General features: G+C 47.6%; 4 protein-coding genes across 4 annotated transcripts; 3 read left to right on the top strand and 1 right to left on the bottom strand.

Moving 5' to 3' along the window:
- Positions 1–11934: 11934 nt before the first annotated feature.
- Positions 11935–13276, bottom strand: LOC128297046 (death-associated inhibitor of apoptosis 2-like). The gene is made up of 3 exons (XM_053032600.1): positions 12932–13276; positions 12270–12850; positions 11935–12191 (listed from the first exon to the last, which is right to left on the bottom strand). The coding sequence occupies exons 2-3, from the start codon at positions 12829–12831 to the stop codon at positions 12103–12105; spliced, it is 651 nt and encodes a 216-aa protein (XP_052888560.1). The 5' UTR covers positions 12832–12850; positions 12932–13276; the 3' UTR covers positions 11935–12102.
- Positions 13277–13376: 100 nt separating this feature from the next.
- Positions 13377–14781, top strand: LOC128301587 (ribosomal RNA-processing protein 8). Its single transcript, XM_053038154.1, has 4 exons — positions 13377–13528; positions 13598–14154; positions 14225–14461; positions 14539–14781. The coding sequence occupies exons 1-4, from the start codon at positions 13448–13450 to the stop codon at positions 14750–14752; spliced, it is 1089 nt and encodes a 362-aa protein (XP_052894114.1). The 5' UTR covers positions 13377–13447; the 3' UTR covers positions 14753–14781.
- Positions 14782–15044: 263 nt separating this feature from the next.
- On the top strand, positions 15045–18007 carry LOC128301580 (splicing factor 3A subunit 1). The gene is made up of 3 exons (XM_053038141.1): positions 15045–15156; positions 15234–17503; positions 17584–18007. The coding sequence occupies exons 1-3, from the start codon at positions 15045–15047 to the stop codon at positions 17683–17685; spliced, it is 2484 nt and encodes an 827-aa protein (XP_052894101.1). The 3' UTR covers positions 17686–18007.
- A 327-nt stretch (positions 18008–18334) lies between these two features.
- Positions 18335–20127, top strand: LOC128309620 (acetyl-CoA acetyltransferase, mitochondrial). The gene is made up of 2 exons (XM_053046056.1): positions 18335–18477; positions 18654–20127. Exons 1-2 carry the CDS (start codon positions 18457–18459, stop codon positions 19875–19877), a joined length of 1245 nt encoding a protein of 414 aa, XP_052902016.1. The 5' UTR covers positions 18335–18456; the 3' UTR covers positions 19878–20127.
- Positions 20128–20628: the final 501 nt, after the last annotated feature.

Raw genomic sequence — 20628 nt, 5'->3', positions numbered from 1 at the left:
TTAATAGGACGGCGACGAACGCACCATTAGCCCTCACGCAGTTTCAGTTGGGTTTCACCCCAACTTACTAAGGGATCGGAATGGGTTGTCCGCCAGCCCCGCACATTGCTCTTTCGTATTTCTCCTACCCGTTAGGCTAGGAGTCCATAGCGTTCAAATCAGCTCTTACCGCTCCACTTTGTATGCAAACTGACACGACAGTACCAGCTATATTCCCGGGGCCACGAGGAGGCGGGAGTCGGATTTTCCCGGGCCCACCAAACCCTTGTGCGTTGTTGTTATTACTCGCTGGGCAGGATAGCTACCTGTTGTTATTATAGCGGCAGATTGATCCGTACAATACGAGATGTTGTTATGCGAGTTCCCTCTCGCCGGATCTACCACTAGCACCACATCAATCTGTTCTTCGGCCGCCGTTTGCCACATTAAGTGGAACGAGGCCACACAATGATTTTGGTTGTGTTGAAGAACTCTAACCATTACTCTTTCGGTAGATCACATGACGCTTTGGGCACGCGGCACTAGCCGTAGTGTGCTTAGACGCCATGCTCCCCGTACAATCCAAACAGGCCATCGGATTGGAGCATTCGCTCCGCTTGTGGCCCTCCTGACCGCAATTCATGCACAACTTACTGCGTTCTTCCTTGGTGCAGGCATAGCTCAAATGCCCCGTGCACCAGCACTTAAAGCATCGTGCCGAACGTCGTGCTGGACGAATGTGGCAGATGCTCCATCCCACCTTTAGCTTTCCAGTTTTTAATGCGTTTCCGCTTCCAAGACACCCAGCTTGATCGAAGCCGTTTGGGTGCCAGCTTCCCGCCCCTTGCGGAGACGGATGTAACTTTCATCGATGGAGATCTTTGTCTGCTCCTTCAGAGCATCGACAATCTCCTCAACCGTCGCGATCTCATCAAGATCGCGTAGCTCCACCATCTTCGTGGGAGCTAGCGGCCGAATCTTGGCCTTATCCTTGAGCGCCTCCGCTAGGGCAGGCGCTACTGCATGGGCGGATTCACCCCGCTTCAGCTCAATCAGCATATGCCCATTTTGGGCGCGGCGGATCTTCGCCACTTGCTGCCCAACCTCTTTGAGGCCCTCGTTGGTGCGGAATCCTTTCAGGGAATCCCGGAATCCCTGGATTCTAAATCTAGACTAAGATTGCCCAGATTTATTTCTAATCGCTTTATAATCACTCTTGGTATATGTATAGCTACTTGAACTACAGGCGGTGTTTCTGATCTCCGTATCTCGGTTTGTGATCTGTGAATTATGATATCGGAATACGAATCAAATTCGCATTTCCTTTATTATTTAATTCATTTGTTACACTCTGTTAAAATACGCTTGTCTTGCTGCTGTACCAATCTCATTGACATCTGCACCCAAACGTCTTTGTTACCGAGGTGAACACATGATGTACCGTTCGCGGTTTATATAATGTGGTATCACCGAGGGCGTTAGATGACGGTACAGTACTCCCCTGTCCAACTGGTATTGCCGATACCATACTAGAACGGAACTAGAGCGGAAGAGTAACTCTGCGCTGGGAACGTTTAACACCGTGGAATAATCTGGCCGAAGACGTCTGTGGCGGGCGCAAAGCTAGTTTGAATGTACGAATGGTGCTCTCTATAGACGATATCTTGATTCTTGGCTTTCTTGGACGAGTTAGTGTATTTGCTCCCAGCATTTCTTCTGCTCAAACCATGCCTTAGATTGCGAGCGCAAACTGCTCCTTAAGGGACTCACTAACCTCTTCCGGCGTTGATACCTCATCGAGGTATTTGCACTCAAACATTACTGTCGGTGCCAACGCCAACGAGTCTTGCATGTTTCTCCATTGGGGAATGTTACTGTGTCCTCTTCTTAAGTTTAGAAGATTTTAGGTGGGGATCGTTCCTCTCGGTACTCGAGGATGAGGATAGAGCCCGTGGTTGGAATGCTACTGCTTGAGTAGCTAGGTCCTCCTTTTCGATCGGTTTCCCGACAGATCTGTGCATCCCGAACTTCCTTGTGGTTGATGGTGGCGGTAAGTCTTCTGCTGCAACAGGTTCTTTAGCACGTACAGTGCGTGGGCGGTTATTGGCTTTGCGATTCATAGTGGTGGTGTTTTGACTACTAGTCGAAGAACCTATAATATATTGAATCTTATATAAAATGGTTAAGTTATCATGGATTTTCCAGAACCTATATAATAATTGAGCTTTGTGGGATGTTTACGTTGTTCGCTTTACACCTTACAGGGTGAGATGAAAAAACTGCAACAAAGTAACAATTCATATTTTTTGTATTTATTTTTTTTAATTTAATGAATGTAAGCAAAAAATGTCGAACATAGCATAAAATTTCGTAATCAATTTACATTTGTTCGAATTGGCCACCTTTGGCACGAATTATGGCCTTTAAACGGCCGATGAAGCCGTTGCATGCTGCCCGAAAGTGACTCTGCGGTATTTTGGCCCATTCTCGGCGAAGCGCTTGCTTGAGCTGATCGACACTTTGGTATTTTTTAGTTCCAACCTTATTTTCCAAAATACCCCAGGCATAGTCCAGGGTATGCGACCAAAATGTTTGCGTGCCCAGGGCTTCAGCGTTTGCTCCAAAATATTTTCACGATAGATTTGCGCATTTATTTTGACCCCGCTGTCGATGAATACGAGCGGTTAGCGACCATCGGCGGTTATGGCGGCCCAAACCATCACCATGGCCGGCTTGGTCAGCAAATTTTCAGCTGACCTCTCTGGAAAGTAAACCCGATCGTTTTGTTTGTTCACAAACTGCTGGATAACAAATGGTTTCTCATCAGAGAAAACCAAATTCGGTAATTCACCAAGTTCGGCCAAGCGAAGCAACTCCTTGGCTCTTGTGAGTCTAATTTTTTTTTTTGTGCATCGGTAAGATCTTGCACTTTTTGGAACTTCAAAGGCTTTAGTCCAAGCTCGTTTTTCAATATTTGTCGAATGGAATATTGCGATATGTTAAGCTCACGAGCAAACGACTGTTCACACTTGTCTTATTATTTTTGTTTTTTCTGTTTTGTGTACAAGACACTCCATAATGAAATTGTTGGTCGCAATATGCGCATGTTGCCATCTGGCCTCTATAGCTTACCTTTACCCGCTCTTCCTTTATCGAGATCCCGTCCTTTATTCCCGCGAATAGAGAGGGGCTTTCCCAGTAAAGGTCTTTTACTTACTGCACTTTGCCGTACTTGGCTAAATGTATACCAATTTCCGCATTGGAGATGTTGGACGAACAATCCATAATCTTGACGATTTTTGAATTGTCATCCATCCGAATTGGAATAAAATATTCCTTCTCGTTACACATGATACTGTGTTTGTTGTCGTGGAGTTCCACGAATTGTCGTGCTTCGCACGCCATTTTAAATTCTATAACCGCCGTCATGGCGGAATTCAATAGCTGGACTTTTACCAGCTTTGCCGGTTCCAGTTTCAGCTTTTCAGACAGAAACTGCATCACTTCACTTTTGTTGGGTTTTTTCGGGGCTTGGGAAAAGTCTACCCTAAAGGTAGCACACAGGGCAGGGTAAAGCAGGGCCGGAGCTCACCTGCACCTACAACTACCGGGGGTTAACTCGGCAGCAGGCCCGGAGCGCTACTGGTTTACTTGCCAGGTTTTAATAGGACGGCGACGAACGCACCATTAGCCCTCACGCAGTTTCAGTTGGGTTTCACCCCAACTTACTAAGGGATCGGAATGGGTTGTCCGCCAGCCCCGCACATTGCTCTTTCGTATTTCTCCTACCCGTTAGGCTAGGAGTCCATAGCGTTCAAATCAGCTCTTACCGCTCCACTTTGTATGCAAACTGACACGACAGTACCAGCTATATTCCCGGGGCCACGAGGAGGCGGGAGTCGGATTTTCCCGGGCCCACCAAACCCTTGTGCGTTGTTGTTATTACTCGCTGGGCAGGATAGCTACCTGTTGTTATTATAGCGGCAGATTGATCCGTACAATACGAGATGTTGTTATGCGAGTTCCCTCTCGCCGGATCTACCACTAGCACCACATCAATCTGTTCTTCGGCCGCCGTTTGCCACATTAAGTGGAACGAGGCCACACAATGATTTTGGTTGTGTTGAAGAACTCTAACCATTACTCTTTCGGTAGATCACATGACGCTTTGGGCACGCGGCACTAGCCGTAGTGTGCTTAGACGCCATGCTCCCCGTACAATCCAAACAGGCCATCGGATTGGAGCATTCGCTCCGCTTGTGGCCCTCCTGACCGCAATTCATGCACAACTTACTGCGTTCTTCCTTGGTGCAGGCATAGCTCAAATGCCCCGTGCACCAGCACTTAAAGCATCGTGCCGAACGTCGTGCTGGACGAATGTGGCAGATGCTCCATCCCACCTTTAGCTTTCCAGTTTTTAATGCGTTTCCGCTTCCAAGACACCCAGCTTGATCGAAGCCGTTTGGGTGCCAGCTTCCCGCCCCTTGCGGAGACGGATGTAACTTTCATCGATGGAGATCTTTGTCTGCTCCTTCAGAGCATCGACAATCTCCTCAACCGTCGCGATCTCATCAAGATCGCGTAGCTCCACCATCTTCGTGGGAGCTAGCGGCCGAATCTTGGCCTTATCCTTGAGCGCCTCCGCTAGGGCAGGCGCTACTGCATGGGCGGATTCACCCCGCTTCAGCTCAATCAGCATATGCCCATTTTGGGCGCGGCGGATCTTCGCCACTTGCTGCCCAACCTCTTTGAGGCCCTCGTTGGTGCGGAATCCTTTCAGGATATCCGCATATGAACCGGCCTCCTCGGAGGCTACCAGGATCGTTTCTGGTCGGCTTCTTGACTTACGCTTGGCCTTCTTGGCCTTCGGGGGTGGAGCTGGCTTTGGCTTCTCCAGAGCCTTCCGCGGCTTAACCGCATCCACCTTTGATTTTGCCTGTGCGGTAGGTTTTGCACGAGTTTGTCCATTACCCTTAGGGGTTGGCACACCCGAGCCTTTAGAGGGCTTGGGTACACGCCCCTTTTTCGTCTGCACGACGAAGCCCTCATCGAGGGGCACCTGTTTTGGTGCACCCTTGTTGGTGCCGGTTGACTGCACCATCTCGTTCTCTCCAGAGTTTGCCAGCTCTGGTTGCGCATGTTGCGCTTGCTTCTCCCGTAGGAGATCCTCCAGCAGCGCAAGGACTTTACGAAGTAGCTTAGGCTTTGCCTCCACTACCTTCTCGTCCTTACCTGCTCCCTCCACCAAGGTCCGGAACTTTCCAAGAACAGCCGAAGGGCTTTTCTTTTTGGGTTCCTTGGCCTTGCGACCCAGACCCATGCTGGCTTTCGTTAAAGCCAGCACTTGCTGGATCAAGAGCGACTTGGAAACCTCATCGTCGCTCTCCACCTCGCTTTCATCTCGAATCGTAATATTGAGTAACTTATCCATTCGATATGGGCCCCAACTCCAGTCCGCTATCTCCGTCCACTAACTGTAGTCCCTACACACGATCCCGGGGTTGCCTTTGCATGCAGTGAGATCCCGCGAGGGTTGAGGAGTAGCCCTCATGAGGCTACATCTCAGTGCCAGATCAGGATAAAGCAGTACCTTGGCTCACCTGCACCTACAGTGGCCGGGTGGCTAATCCGGCCGCAAACATCGAGCGCTACTGGAGACTTGATTATATAACTTGGGATAAAATATTTTATTTTGCTTCGACCTGTTAAGAGGATCGGCATTTCTGGTTAAATAAATATCTTTCATAAAATTTTCTACCTCGCGGGTTACACTGGCTTCAGGATGCAACGTTGTTTCCCTATTGCCTAATTTTGAGTCGTAATTGGCCCACAAGTGATTAACTATTTCTTGATCAGGTTCAGCAGTGTTTGCAGAACTAATTTGTACGCATTGGGGTTGGTTTTGGGTTTAATCGTCAATGATTATTTGTATTATTCTTTCGTACGTTTTTTTAAATAATTCTGCATCTTCCATGAATCCTTCCTGCTTATATCTAGGATCCAAAAATATCGCTTCCACCACAATATCATTATCTTTTACATGTCTTAGCCTCTCCAAGGTTTTTTTAACAACGTTTGAACCAAAATTCGCACTTCTTCAATTAAATTTGGGTCATTCTGTGTTTTCCGTTCGTTCCAAGGAGTGAATTTTGGAACTGAGAAGCAAAATGTTTTGAACCTGGTGTCGTTCACTCCAGTGATGGAGCGGAACCGTTCCATCAGGTTCGTTCATATTTTCCGATCTCTACTCTGCAGGGAACGCTCTCTCTCTCGGTTCAGACGAAGCTCCTCACTCAGCTGTTCAACCTGTTTCGCCAGCGATTCCAGCAGCGCGTGGTTAAGCTGCAGGTCAAGTGACTGCATTGACTGCACTGCACTCGTCCTTGGAATCGCCGACGTTGAAGTTTAGGCTTCGTCGGTACGCATGGTGTTGTCTTCGTGACCGATAACGGTCACCTCCATCAGGGTGGCGTCCGATAATTTCTCTTCATCGTCCTCCTCGTGAACGACTTTGGACGCCTCCTTCCGCTTCTCCTCACGTGACAAATCCGGTGAGGGGGTAGCTTGCTGATGAATTGGAGTAGACGTCGAACGCGCCCGCAAGAGCAGGACCCGTTCCTCCGGCTGCTGCTCCATTTCTTTTCTCTTTCCATTTTTTTTCCTCTTGTCGATGTCTAGAACTCAGAACTCACCTGACGTGGAACCCAAAAAACCGCCTGGCGGGAGGGTTTTCCCTCCTGGGAGGGTGGGGGTGGGTGGGACTTGGGCGGAGTGTTGACGACTCGACTGCTCCAATGTCGCCACAAGCCCCCATCTTGGCCTTTAAGTGGTCTTTAACTGATCTCGGCTGGTTTTTACTTTGGTCTTGGTTTCGTTGGGGCGGGGGGAGCCTTCGGCTTCCGAAACTTTTTCGTCTACTTGACGAATTCCCCGTCTTGTTTTGTAGGCTTGTTTTTTTTTTGTAAGTGGTGCAGGGGCCTCTTCCTGCACCTTTCGGAGGGTAAACCTGGTGAACCTGGTGTCGTTCACTCCAGTGATGTGGCGGAACCGTTCCATCAGGTTCGTTCATATTTTCCCATCTCTACTCTGCAGGGAACGCTCTCTCTCTCGGCTCAGACGAAGCTCCTCACTCAGCTGTTCAACCTGTTTCGCCAACGATTCCAGCAGCGCGTGCTTAAGCTGGAGGTCGAATGACTGCATTGACTGCACTGCACTCGTCCTTGGAATCGCCGACGTTGAAATTTAGGCTTCGTCGGTACGCATGGTGTTGTCTTCGTGACCGATAACGGTCACCTCCATCAGGGTGGCGTCCGATAATTCCTCGTCATCCTCCTCCTCGTGAACGATTTTGGACGCCTCCTTCCGCTTCTCCTCACGTGACAAATCCGGTGAGGGGGTAGCTTGCCGATGAATTGGAGTAGACGTCGAACGCGCCCGCAAGAGCAGGACCCGTTCCTCCGGCTGCTGCTCCATTTCCCCTATTAGCCCTTAGCGGTGATGGGAGAGAGTGTGGTGGTCTGGGTAGTAAATTCCCCTCTTGTCGATGTCTAGAACTCAGAACTCACCTGACGTGGAACCCAAAAAACCGCCTGGCGGGAGGGTTTTCCCTCCTGGGAGGGTGGGGGTGGGTGGGACCTGGGCGGAGTGTTGACGACTCGACTGCTCCAATGTCGCCACAAGCCCCCATCTTGGCCTTTAAGTGGTCTTTAACTGACCTCGGCTGGTTTTTACTTTGGTCTTGGTTTCGTTGGGGCGGGGGGAGCCTTCGGCTTCCGAAACTTTTTCGTCTACTTGACGAATTCCCCGTCTTGTTTTGTTGGCTTGTTTTTTTGTAAGTAGTGCAGGGGCTTCTTCCTGCACCTTTCGGAGGGTAAAGCGTTCAAGATCCTCCTTGAGCTTCTCCGAATGTCGAAAGACGTAAAGCATCCGGATGTCCATTCGCTTTCTCGATGCAACTAGAAAGCTCTTTAACTCACAGAATTCAATCCCCAAATACCGGCATGGTACTACCTGTATTGGGTATCACGTCTAGTAGAAAGGATCTCAATCAAGTCCTCTCTTGAAATGGATGCGTTCTCTCGAAAGCTCATCTCGGATGTAATCATCCCCACTATCTTCCATTGATGTTGCAGACTCTCCGGAACTGATACTGGCGAAGTCGTCTTCATCGTTGTCGGATAAAAAGAATCCTGATCCTCTGCTTTCTCCGGATATTCCTGCGCCAGCCAGTTGTTCATCATAAGTTCTTCTTGATCCATATCCATATTTGATTGGCACAATGTAAAACTTTATCACTGAACTGCACGTCGACCACCTCGTCAATGTCGTCGCTTGCAGATTCGTGATTCAACTGGCCGTCGTAATCCATGATCGTTTTAATATAACTGCTTCACAACAAACAGCAGTTTATATACAATTATTATCAGCACTTGAACAATCCCGGCCATCGCCTTAAACATCCCATCACAAACAGCGTGCACGTGCTTTTACCCTGCAACGCGAGGCTGCCTCGGCGGCGCCTTCACCGAGGTCACGTCCTTTTTCGCTGCTTTATTTCCGGCAGTTTCCGGCTTGGACTTCGGCTTCCGGCCTTTCAACGTCTGGAGTGCGTACCCCTGTTCCGTAGAATGCGTCGTGCTTGCTTGGCCTGCTGGTTTGCGGGTAAAGCAGCTTTTGGCCCAACAGGCGACATTCGGACGCTTAGCGCTGCTGCTGCCAGAGGTCTAGGGTACACTCTCGTTCTGACCATCTGATCGGCCGCATAGCTTGATGGTACGCTCCGTTAGCATTCTGACTCGCTTCGCTGGGAGCCGCACAGGGGCTCTTTTCGTTCCATCCGACAGTTCCCACATGTTAAACTTGGTGATGCCAGAGCTTACGCTAAGCGCTTCGTCGATGGCCGCTCGTAACTCCTCTTCAGTGGCCGTTGGGTCTACATGGCTTACTAGCATCTCGGCCATGTCGGTAATAACCCTAGCGACACCTTCCTCGCTTAGCAGACCCTGAATACGGGAGCGCACATCCTCGGCATTGGCCGACCGACTGAGAGGCAGCCGAAGATTGTTGGTGCGCGTGCGCTTCCCCATTTTCACCTGATGCGCAATATCTTTGCAACTTTCGTCGTTGCTTAGAGCGCGGTGAAGTTTAGTATACACCTCAAGCCAGCTTTTGCCGTCCTGAGGTACGACCTCAATGACATCAGACTTCAGTCGCCTGGTCTTACGGTCTGACTTCTGGGATTTTTGTGGTCCAGTTGCACGCACTCGCTGCTGCTGATGTCTCTGCTGTTGCTGAATCATCCGCCCATGTGTCTGCCACTGCAAACACTCTGAAGGCTGGCTTCCCGCTACTGTCTGAGTCTCCTCTGAGGACAGTACAGTGGGTCTAGCCTTTTGTTGCTTAAGGAGTTTGATCTCCTCAAACAGCGGCCTCCATTACGCCGAGAGTCTCCTTCAGAAACTCAGCGTTCACCAAGGCGAGCAATCGTCCACTAGGGACTCCATGTAAACTCGAAATAGTTTGAGAAAGGACGGCGTCCGTCAAGCCTGGCAATGAAAATATGGCATCAACAGGCCAGAAAATATGGTCATTTTTTCCAGAACTCTAATACTTAGTTGTCCTGATCTAAAAGGTTTTTGAGAATAGATTCTCTATGAAAACGTTTTAACAGGCATATCACTCCTTGATCCATAGGTTGGATTAGGCTCGTTACGTTTGGAGGTAGAAAATTTGCCTTCATCATACTGTTATGCATCGTCAGAATTGATTCGTTAGGATGTGAAGGTGCTATTGTCTAATATCAAAAGTGCTTCTCGGGGTAGACCTTTAGATGCTAAAAAGGATGCAACCTCTGGTGCCCATACGTCTTTAAACCAATTGAGAAATATTTCTTTAGTCATCCATAATGCACTTTCTTGGCTATGATAATGAACCGGTAAATCGCTTATATTAATGTATCTAAAAGCTCTAGGGTTTTTAGATTTTCCGATCACTAGCAATTTTAACTTATGGGTTCCGGTAGCATTTGAGCAACACATTACGGTGACACGCTCCTTTGAAGCTTTAAACCCATACGCAAATTTTTCTTTGCCACCTACTAATCTGTATTTTGAAAGACATTTCCAGTTTAGCCCTGAATCCTCTACATTGTACACCTGATCTAAACCCAACTCTTCTCTGCTTAGAATTTCCTCTAACTCTTCACAAAACTTATGAGCACTTTCACCACATGCACTAAGTATTTCTCCTTGGGTAGACATCATTCTGATGCCATATCTGTTTTTGGTACCCGGATAAACGGCACTCCACTTTAGTACTGTATTAATCCTAGTTCTGCAATGCCATAAATTAATACTATATTGTGTATTTATAACGGTCGCCAAAGCAATGCTTAGAAACTTATATTGTCGCAAAGCCAACGTTATTAACAAATAAGTTTTTGAAATGCTGCTAAAATTTCAAGCCATGCATAGGTTTTCAAATTTAGGTAATACCTTGATGTTATTGTCCTTCGAAGATAGGAAAAACACTGTGAAATAGCAGATTTAGTGAGATAGAAAGTAGTTTAAGTTAGTAAATAGTTTAAAGTAAACAGAATCTTACTAGCCTACGTGGTCTGTAATAAACCAAAAAATGTTTTCGTACATTATAGTAGTTATAATATTCAATCGGAACTGCTTGAATTTTAATAAATATTGTAAGTTGAATGTTTTGTTCCAAGTGCAAAATGTACTGGAATGCAAAGGACTTCGTTATTGTATTGACATGCTTAATGAGAAGTAGCAGACAATATCACATCCAAATTTAAATTGAATACTAACTGTTGAGTGAATTATTGCGCTGTGGAGCGGGAGAGAGAATAGATGAATTATTGCGTTTTTATAGCAACTGGTATGGAACGCTATCGAACTCGTTGACCAGCGAACTTAAACAGTCGACCAGCGAACTTAGTTGTATTTGTTAGAAATAAACGAGAGTAGTCATCGTTATACATTCGAACCTGAAAGCACGCAGTTTTGGCTATTATTACAAAGTTGAGAAAACTCGTGTTTTACCCTACAGTAACTAACCCGGTAAAAAATGACGGGGGGATGGGATTGCACTTTCCTCTACTTACGCTTTAATAGCTTTTTTTTTACTATTTACCGCCAGATCTCTTATGATGTTTTAAAACTAGGTGATCGAATCCTTGAGTATTCGCGATCTGGTATGAGTTTGACATCACTGTCCTTAGGCAACACTTATGAAGATCGAGAACAGTTAAAATAATTTAGACTCACGGGGCCAGACTGCCGGTAGAAACCTTCATATGGTCTAATTCCGTGTTGCTTTCTGTGTTGCTAGCCTAATGAACTGATTGCTGATTGATTTATTATAAAAGACGAAGTAAGTGTTCTCACTTTCCTTTTGCGACCGTTGCGAATTGACCGAAACCTCGGACTGCATCCGTTCTAAAGTTTTGATTGTCAACTGGGGTTTTTTTGTTGCTTCCATTGGGTTGGCTATGTTAGAAGAAATACTTTGAACTAACCTAGTCGCTAAAGGCAGAATATTCAGGCTGTCCATATACGCGGAGGAGCTGTGGTATGTCCAAAATTTGCTGAGGGTTGCGTTACTTAATCGGCAGGACTTCAAATCCGTTCGATTGCTTCAGTCGTTGTGCAAGAGGCATCATCTCCTTCTCTGTTTAGGCCTGCTTTGTCCATGTGGATGATCTAAAACAACTCTACGGTTTGGGTCGTCCGGTGGAGCCTGGCGACTCTAGTACTTTATACGACAGGTCGTTCAGCTTACAACTGATTGACTGTAATATTTTAATCTATTATTTCTTGATAAATTTAATTCTGTTTTTAAGAAAAAAAAGGTAAATCATAAGAACCCTACATCCCCTCAAATAATTGAAATAACAACGATTCATAACAGTTTGATACGCTCAGAGCGTACAATGTTTATTACCAAAATCTCGCGTTCAACACGTTACAAATATTAAATCTTATATAAATGACCCTATATACAAAAATAATATACAATGCTTGTAAAGGTTTTTTCCGTGGCATGTTTTTTTTGGAATAAAATTTTGTATTAACAATACAAAAATGCGCGTTCGTTTCACTCGAGTTCTATTTACGCAAGATAGGTACGGATGCGGCCCGTAATTAAGGCACGACACACAGGGCAGTTGTAGATAGCCGGGGCACACTGCACGCAGGATACTGGGAAAAGAAAAGAAGAGAAAAAATAAACATTTTGCGGCCAACATACCGATGAAAATACCACCGTAATTGGCTTACCTAAATGGCCACAGGGACAAAACACAACTCCTACTTCGCGTGTCAAACAAATTTTACATTCACGTTCCTCTTTCAGCCGGTTATTTTCTTCTCGTAATCGATGCGTTAATTCATTCGAAACGTCTGCGCACGCGGTGTACTGTCGTTCCTGCTGGCCATGTGTTGCTCTAGGCATGCTGTTGGTAACTGCATTTCCAGTGTGTGGTCCTTGCTGTGTACCGCCATTCGCTATGACTGCAGCACCATTTACCAGCACCTCGCTGATGTACGCTTGTCCCAATACTAGCTGCAGAAAATTGCAACCCGCAAAGCACCTGGCATGCTCGTGCCAGGGATCGTCGGTGACAAGCCAATCCCGTAGACCTCCGTCACAGTGGAAACAGCGCACCTCGTCTTCAACACCTGCGTAGTAGAAACCGGCTTCCGACAAACGCTTCGAATCTTGGATGTGACCGTAGTTCCAGTTTCGAAAAGAACGAATACGCGTATCCAGGGAGGCGTATTCCGGCATGAATGGCAACTCTACTTGTTGTATTCCTTGTCCCGCTGTTTCAGACCCCATCGATGGGTTGGGTTTAGTGCTGTGGAACCGCAATCGTTTTAAATCTATGATCATTACTGCCATAGTTGGCTTGAAAAGTAAAAAACAATAGCAAACGTACAGAGTGGTTTGTCGGAGGTGATGTTGCACTTGCACTGGGTTAGATTTCTGAACCACAAGTTATGATATCACCGGCGGAGTTAAAAAGTAGTTGGTGATCACGAACTAGACTTACGTCTTGTTTTGATTGAGGTACTCTTCTCCACATAAGCTTTGTCAAAAGCAGAGAGATCAATACGTGTGGTATAATTTGACAGCACGAAAAAAAAGTTGGAAAATGTGATTTGTTGATGTTGATAAATCGTTTCTGGAAGAAATTAAATGTTTCTTTCTTGCATAATCTGTGCAGAAATGCATTTTTGGTTCAATTTTTCATCGACTCATTCAAAATCACGTATGATGATTGAACGAGTTGTCCAGCTACTTTCCTACCCTTCGACAACTGTCAAATTCGTTGACGCGTAAACAAAGCACGTGTGAGTTGTTTACATCGAAGCGTGGAATGGATTTTTCCAATCTCTTCGGTTCGCCGGCAGACATCGCATAGATTCGGTACTACACACCGTGGACAACCATCATGAGCAAACTGTTCAAAGATTGCGAATGGGAAGATAAATTACCAACGATTGGAACGAATTTTCGTTTCTCTAAGAACTGGGTAAGTCAGATGCCTTGAAGAACTGGGTCCCCAGATTTGAAGGGTTGGCACTCTCTTTTTATCCCACAGAAAGCCAAAAAGCAGAAAAAAGACAAATCTCGCTCACAAACACAGAACTTAGAAAGCGAGACACCTCATAAGGTGAAGAATGAAATCATAAAACCTACCGGATGGTCGGTACTGCTGAAGAGTAACAAGCTGCAAGGTGCTAAGAGAAAAGCCGAAGACAATGTAGCTGCAAATGGCAGTAAAATACCCAGCAAGCAGCTTAAGGCGAATGAAACGGTGAAAACAAACGGAACTGCGAAACAGGAAGACAAACCTTCAAAGGATTGTTCGAATGGTATCAATCAACGTGCAAAGTTCAATAGCAAAGAACAGAAAACGCCTTCTAAACATGCAAGCGAAAATGGTAAAACCTTAAAGGATAAGTTAACTGATCGTCTGAAGGGATCCCGGTTCCGTTTCATCAACGAGCAGCTGTACAAAATGCCGGGCGAAGAAGCGAAGAAACTGTTTCACGAAGATCCGGCCTCCTTTGACGCTTATCACGAAGGATATCGCCAGCAGGTAGAGCAATGGCCGATGAATCCGCTAACTCGTATGATCAAATGTATCCTAAAGCTGTAAGTTGCCTTGCAAGCACGTTTGCCAAGTAGATTATTTTTTGTTAATATTGTTCCAAACACCTTACAGCCCAAAAAACATGATTATAGCTGACTTCGGATGTGGGGAAGCCAAACTGGCGGCATCCGTACCCCACAAGGTATATTCGCTTGATTTGGTAGCCAACAACAGCAGTGTGATCGCCTGTGACATGGCGAAAACTCCGCTCGAGGGCAATTTCGTGAATGTGGTAATATTTTGCCTTTCGCTCATGGGCACTAACCTTGCTGATTTTTTTCTGGAAGCAAACCGGGTTCTCAAAGATGGGTAAGCGAAGGAAAAACCCATCTGTTCTCGGAGTGCTGAAAAAATAACGCTGTTCGTTTACTTTTGTTTATTTTCAGAGGTATCATGAAAATTGCGGAAGTTTCTTCGCGCTTTGAAAACGTAAACATGTTTATCAGCAATGTGAAGAAGTGTGGCTTTGCTTTAGAAAACAAGGACCTAAAGCACAGCTTATTTTACTTCTTTAATTTCAAAAAGGAGCGCACCGTATTGAAGGGTTCGACGAACATCAAACAGTTTAGCTTGAAGCCATGCTTGTACAAGAAACGATAGGCAATAAAATGGTACGCTATGTTATAAAGTTGCGCTTGCAAATATAGTCCGTTTGACTGAAATAAAAATAAAACCCAAACACTATTGCTCTTGTGCATCAAGGGAAAAATGCTGCCTTTCAAACCGGCTAACCACCGTTCATCTTTGCTGGCAACACTGGTCGCTTTTTCCAATCCGTCAACACAGCCACTCGCTGCTTGACAGCTGTCACTGTAGCAAGGGGAAAAACAAGCTTGGCTTTGCGGTATTTTGCTTGTAATTTTCACTACATTAACAGAATATATTGTGAAATATGGCTGAAGTACAAAACAATGGTACGGAAAAGGAGGTCGACGTGGAGAAGCCGACACCAACGCTTTCGGGACCCATTGTCGGAATCATTTACCCACCACCGGAAGTGCGAAGTAAGTATAGTTTTGTGCGCTAATTTGTGGAAGCACGTCACTGTACTGTACTATGCTTGTTTCTTTTTCTTTGCTAGATATCGTCGACAAGACGGCCAGTTTCGTTGCCCGCAATGGTCCGGAATTCGAAAGTCGCATCCGACAGAACGAGCTCGGTAATCCAAAGTTTAACTTCCTCAGTCCCGGTGATCCGTACCATGCGTACTATCAGCACAAGGTGCAGGAGATACGGGAAGGTCGCACCGACAATTCGTCCACAGGGCCAGGGGCGGCGTCAGGTGGGTTGCAAAAGGCACAGGTACCTAGTGCCACGCAACAGAAGCAGCAGGAGCTACTGAAAGCCGTTACCGAGCAGCAGTTCGTGCCAAAAGATCCGCCACCGGAGTTTGAGTTCATTGCGGATCCGCCCTCGATATCGGCGCTCGATTTAGATATCGTCAAGCTGACGGCTCAGTTCGTTGCACGTAATGGGCGCCTATTTCTGACCAACCTGATGAACCGTGAGCAACGGAACTGCCAGTTTGATTTTCTTCGACCGCAGCACTCACTTTTCCAGTATTTTACTAAGCTGCTCGAGCAGTACACAAAGATACTGGTGCCGCCGAAGGATTTGATGAACAAGCTGAAGGTGGAAAGTGCGCCCGGGCGCAGCAGCATGAACGTGGTGCTGGAGCAGGTCAAGTATCGCGCGAATTGGATGAAGCACCAAGAAATGCAAAGTCGCCGCGAAGAAGAGAAGGTTGAGCGGGAGCGTATCGCGTACGCACAGATCGATTGGCACGATTTTGTCGTGGTGGAGGTGGTAGATTATCAACCGTACGAATCAGGCAACTTTCCTCCACCAACAACGCCGGACGAGGTCGGTGCGCGTGTGCTGATGGAGGAGCGCATGAACGAGGAAGACCACGACATCGAGATGCAGATCGAGTCGGATAATGACGACAGTGACGATGAACCGCATCGTGGTGGTACAGAGGGCAATGGACAGGTGAAGCTATCGCAGATGGAAAATCTAGTCGGTAAGCAGCAGAAGGATAATACCCAGGTACAGGACATGGACGAGTCGTCCACCTCGGGCGATGAGGATGGCGAACGTACCAAATCTCTGCCGACTCCGGTTGCGCCACCAACGCACGACAAGGTCATTGTGAAGAAGTACGATCCGAAGCAGTCGCAGAAGGTGCAAAAACCAGTACCGGCCGCTGCGGACGATTATCTTATTTCGCCCATTACGGGTGAAAAGATTCCTGCGGCGAAGGTGGCCGAACATATGCGCATCGGTTTGCTTGATCCACGCTGGGTCGAGCAGCGCGACAAACACATCGAAAAGGTGGCCCAGGAAAATGTGTACGCACCTGGTGCTGCAATCGAGGCTAGCCTGAAACAGCTTGCGGAACGGCGTACCGATATTTTCGGTGTCGGTGACGAGGAAGCGGCCATCGGTAAGAAGCTGGGCGAGGAGGAACCGCGCAAGGACGACCGTGTCACTTGGGACGGGCACACATCGAGCGTGGAAGCGGCGACACGGGCCGCACGTGCAAATATTACTCTCGAGGCACAAATCCATCAGATCCACAAGGTGAAGGGGTTGATACCCGATGAGGAGAAGGAAAAGATTGGCCCGAAACCAATACCCGGCACGATGTCCGCACCTTCCAAGTCCAATCAACAACATCAACAACAACAGCAGCAGCATCAGCATCAGCAACAACAACACCATCAGCAGCAGCAGCACCATCAGCAGCAGCAGCACCATCAACAGCAGCAACATCATCAGCATCAGCACCATCACCATCATCATCAGCAGCAGCACCAGCACCAGCAGCAGCAAAATCCACAGTTGGCATCGCAAGCACAGCTTGCCCAGATGCAGTCGCAGAAAGGCATGCCTCAAATGCCACCCCATCCCATTCCCCCACCGGTTCCGCCGATGATGATGATGGCCATGGGACCGCCACCGTTCGCGGTCGGTACGTACGTACCACCGTTGGCACCGCATGCGGCTCCACAAATGCCAACTGCCGGTGGTGCGCCGGTCCTACCGGATGCGCAGCAACAGCAGCTGGTGGGTCACGATATCGCACCTGCAATGGATGAACCTCCCAGTAAAAAATCACGCACCGAGGATAATCTGATTGAGGAAAGCGTATTCCTGCAGCGGCACAATGCAGCCGGTCCGATCACCGTACAGGTGCAGTGTCCGAACATGACCGAGAAGAACGATTGGAAGCTTAATGGGCAGATCCTGTCACTGTCGATCAATCTGACCGATACGGTCAGCTCGATTAAAGCGAAGGTACAAACGGAAACGGGCATGCCGCCGGCGAAGCAGAAAATTTTCTACGATGTAAGTGGCTTTGGGTGGATGGAACACGTTGTGTGCAGAGAATGTATTTTAATCGGTTTTTTCCTATTTCACCTTTGCAGGGTATGTTCTTCAAGGATAATAACACCATCGCCTACTACAATCTGCAGAATGGTGTAACGGTTGCACTGCAGCTGAAGGAACGTGGTGGACGAAAGAAGTAATAAGCTAAAGGATGCAGAAAACTCTACCATGTGCGTCAATAGTGGGGATATCCATTTACATTTGCTATGCGTGGTATTGCACGTATTTAACCAGACATACATTTATTTGATCTAGCGTGTAGCCGAGTGGCTCAAAGATACTAATAACAAGCAATTCACGAGAGTTCACTCTGCAAATCGTGTCAGGTTCCGAACATTTAACAATGAATGAAACGAAACGGCCCAACATTTAGGACGTTTTGTTTCGCTTCGTTATAATTTAATCGATTATTAGGATAAAAGTGTATTCTACACAAATTATTCAATTCAATACATTTCGTGAACTGAATTTACATGTTGACTCGTTACCACTACACCCGTACCGAAATGTGCCAGACATGTCAAACTTCATGATGATATAGTGAAAGAAATAAATTAAACAAAGCTATTAGATTTTCAGACAGGTGGCCACTGGGTTAGAGGTAAACCTGAGCTGGACGTGGATGTTCCCTGTGTGTCCAGCTGTGGGGCTCAAACGAGCACATTGAGCGATAGAGCAACACTAAACACAAACATTGTTGGCGAGTTTGACGACCCTGAGAGCAACATTGTTGCCACATTGTACGTGTGCCGCATCGTCTTCAATCGCAGTTACGTCGCCTTGGTAGCACACGCACTATCTCTGGACGGGACACAAATTAACCTAATCAAGCACCGCGGCCGTAGCATTCTCGGGTGATCTTCAGTCGGAAGAAGCTGTACACGATTTTCGTCGGAAACCTTGCAAACGTAATGGTTCTCAAGCTTGCCCAGGTAAGTTCGGCCCAGTACCGGTTTTTGTGGTGATGATTTCCATGCCAAAGCAGCCTATTCGTTGCTATGCGCACAGGTATTACGTACCAGCGTAGTGTGTTGTTCTTACTAAGCTTGAGTTCGATTTTATGTAATCACCTGCGGAAAACACTCTCAACTCTTATCATTCGTTCTAGTTTGCTAGCCGCGCTATCGGAGGCCGTGCATATTATTCGACGTCCGGCAAAAGACACGATGTTGTGATCGTGGCCGCCACCCGTACTCCGATTGGAAGCTTCCAGAGCAGCCTGTCATCGCTGTCCGCTTCCCAGCTCGGTGCCGTTGCCGTGGAGTCGGCTGTAAAGCAGGCTGGCATCGGGAAGGAGGACGTGCAGGAGGTGTACATTGGCAATGTGAATGCTGCCGGCATGGGACAGGCGCCGGCTCGCCAAGCTGTCATCTTTGCCGGGCTGCCCAAATCGACCATCTGCACCACCGTCAACAAGGTGTGTTCGTCCGGCATGAAGAGCGTTATGCTCGGGGCACAAACGCTTATGCTTGGCCAGCAAGAGGTAATCGTGGCCGGCGGAATGGAATCGATGTCGAACGTGCCGTACTATCTGAAGCGCGGCAGCACACCGTACGGTGGAGTTAACCTGATCGACGGTATTGTGTTCGATGGGCTGACCGATGTGTACAACAAGTTCCATATGGGAAATTGTGCGGAAAACACGGCCAAACAGATGGGCATTACGCGCAAGGATCAGGACGAGTTTGCCATCAACAGCTACAAGCGCAGTGCTGCCGCCTGGAGCGCGAAAGCGTTCGATGCCGAAATCACACCCGTGCGGATTGCGGGCAAGCGCGGCAAACCGGACATCGTTGTGGCCGAGGACGAAGAGTACAAGCGCGTAAACTTCGACAAGTTCGGGCAGCTAGCGACGGTGTTCCAGCGGGAGAATGGTACCGTGACGGCTGGTAATGCTTCCACGCTAAACGATGGCGCATCGGCCGTGGTGCTGATGACGGCCGAAGCGGCCGAACGGTTCAAGTGTAAACCATTAGCACGGGTAGTCGGATTTGCCGATGCCGAAACGGATCCGATCGATTTTCCGATCGCCCCGGCATTGGCCGTACCGAAGCTGCTAGAACAGACAGGCGTACGCAAGGAGGATGTGGCCATGTGGGAAATCAATGAAGCATTTTCGCTGGTAGTTGTGGCCAATCAGCGCAAGCTTGACATCGATCCGGAGAAAGTGAACATCCACGGTGGAGCGGTTTCCCTCGGTCATCCGATCGGTATGTCCGGTGCCCGGTTGGTAACCCATCTGACGCACGCCCTGAAAGCGGGACAGGTTGGTTGTGCCTCGATCTGCAACGGTGGTGGCGGAGCGTCCTCGATCCTGATTGAAAAGCTGTAAGCAACGATTATTTACCCGGCAATTCCAATGTAATGTTACGGGGGATGGGAATTCGATACGCAAATACCTCTGTTCCGGCTCGCGGGTGTAACGGAAATGAATGTGCATTTACTAGATTAGTACGACACGACACGAGATTAGTGCCACACGGCGAGACCTCTTTACTACAGTTTCCCAATCAAATCAAACGTATATTTTGCTATGCTACAAGCGGTTTTATTAAAATTCAATAAAATTGAAATCTACAGTTGTTCTTTTCGTTATTTATTTCCCCTTTTTCGTGTTTCGTTTCTCCTAGGACCAACCCGGTTGCTTCCTATCGTGGTCCGGAAGGTGAACGCACTGGGAAACCTCTGTTGACGCTCTACACTCACGATCATTGCACGCTTTGCGATGAGCTGGTGGAGCAGCTTGAGATGCAATTCCACGGCCGCTACACTCTCCAGAAGGTGGACATTACGAAGCGAGAAAACGTACGGTTTCTACGGCTGTACCGGTACGACATTCCGGTGCTGTTCCTGAACGGTCAATTTCTGTGCATGCATCGTTTAAATGCGGATTTACTCCACAGGCGCTTGCAGGAGTTAGAATAATAATATCGTATCGTACGTTGCATAGCATGTGAAGCAATTGCTAACATAATTACTCATCCGACGTTACATTCGCCGTTGCAATGCGATATTGACCAACTGTAGCAGTGGAGGATCAATCCCCTTGGAGGCCCAGGGCGGAATTTTTAAAGGGGGCCTAT

This window comes from Anopheles moucheti, chromosome 2 (genome assembly GCF_943734755.1).
Source record: "Anopheles moucheti chromosome 2, idAnoMoucSN_F20_07, whole genome shotgun sequence".
Classification (NCBI taxonomy): Eukaryota; Metazoa; Arthropoda; class Insecta; order Diptera; family Culicidae; genus Anopheles; species Anopheles moucheti.
The sequence above is the reverse complement of the archived record's forward strand: the minus strand, read 5'-3'. Positions and strand labels throughout refer to the sequence as shown.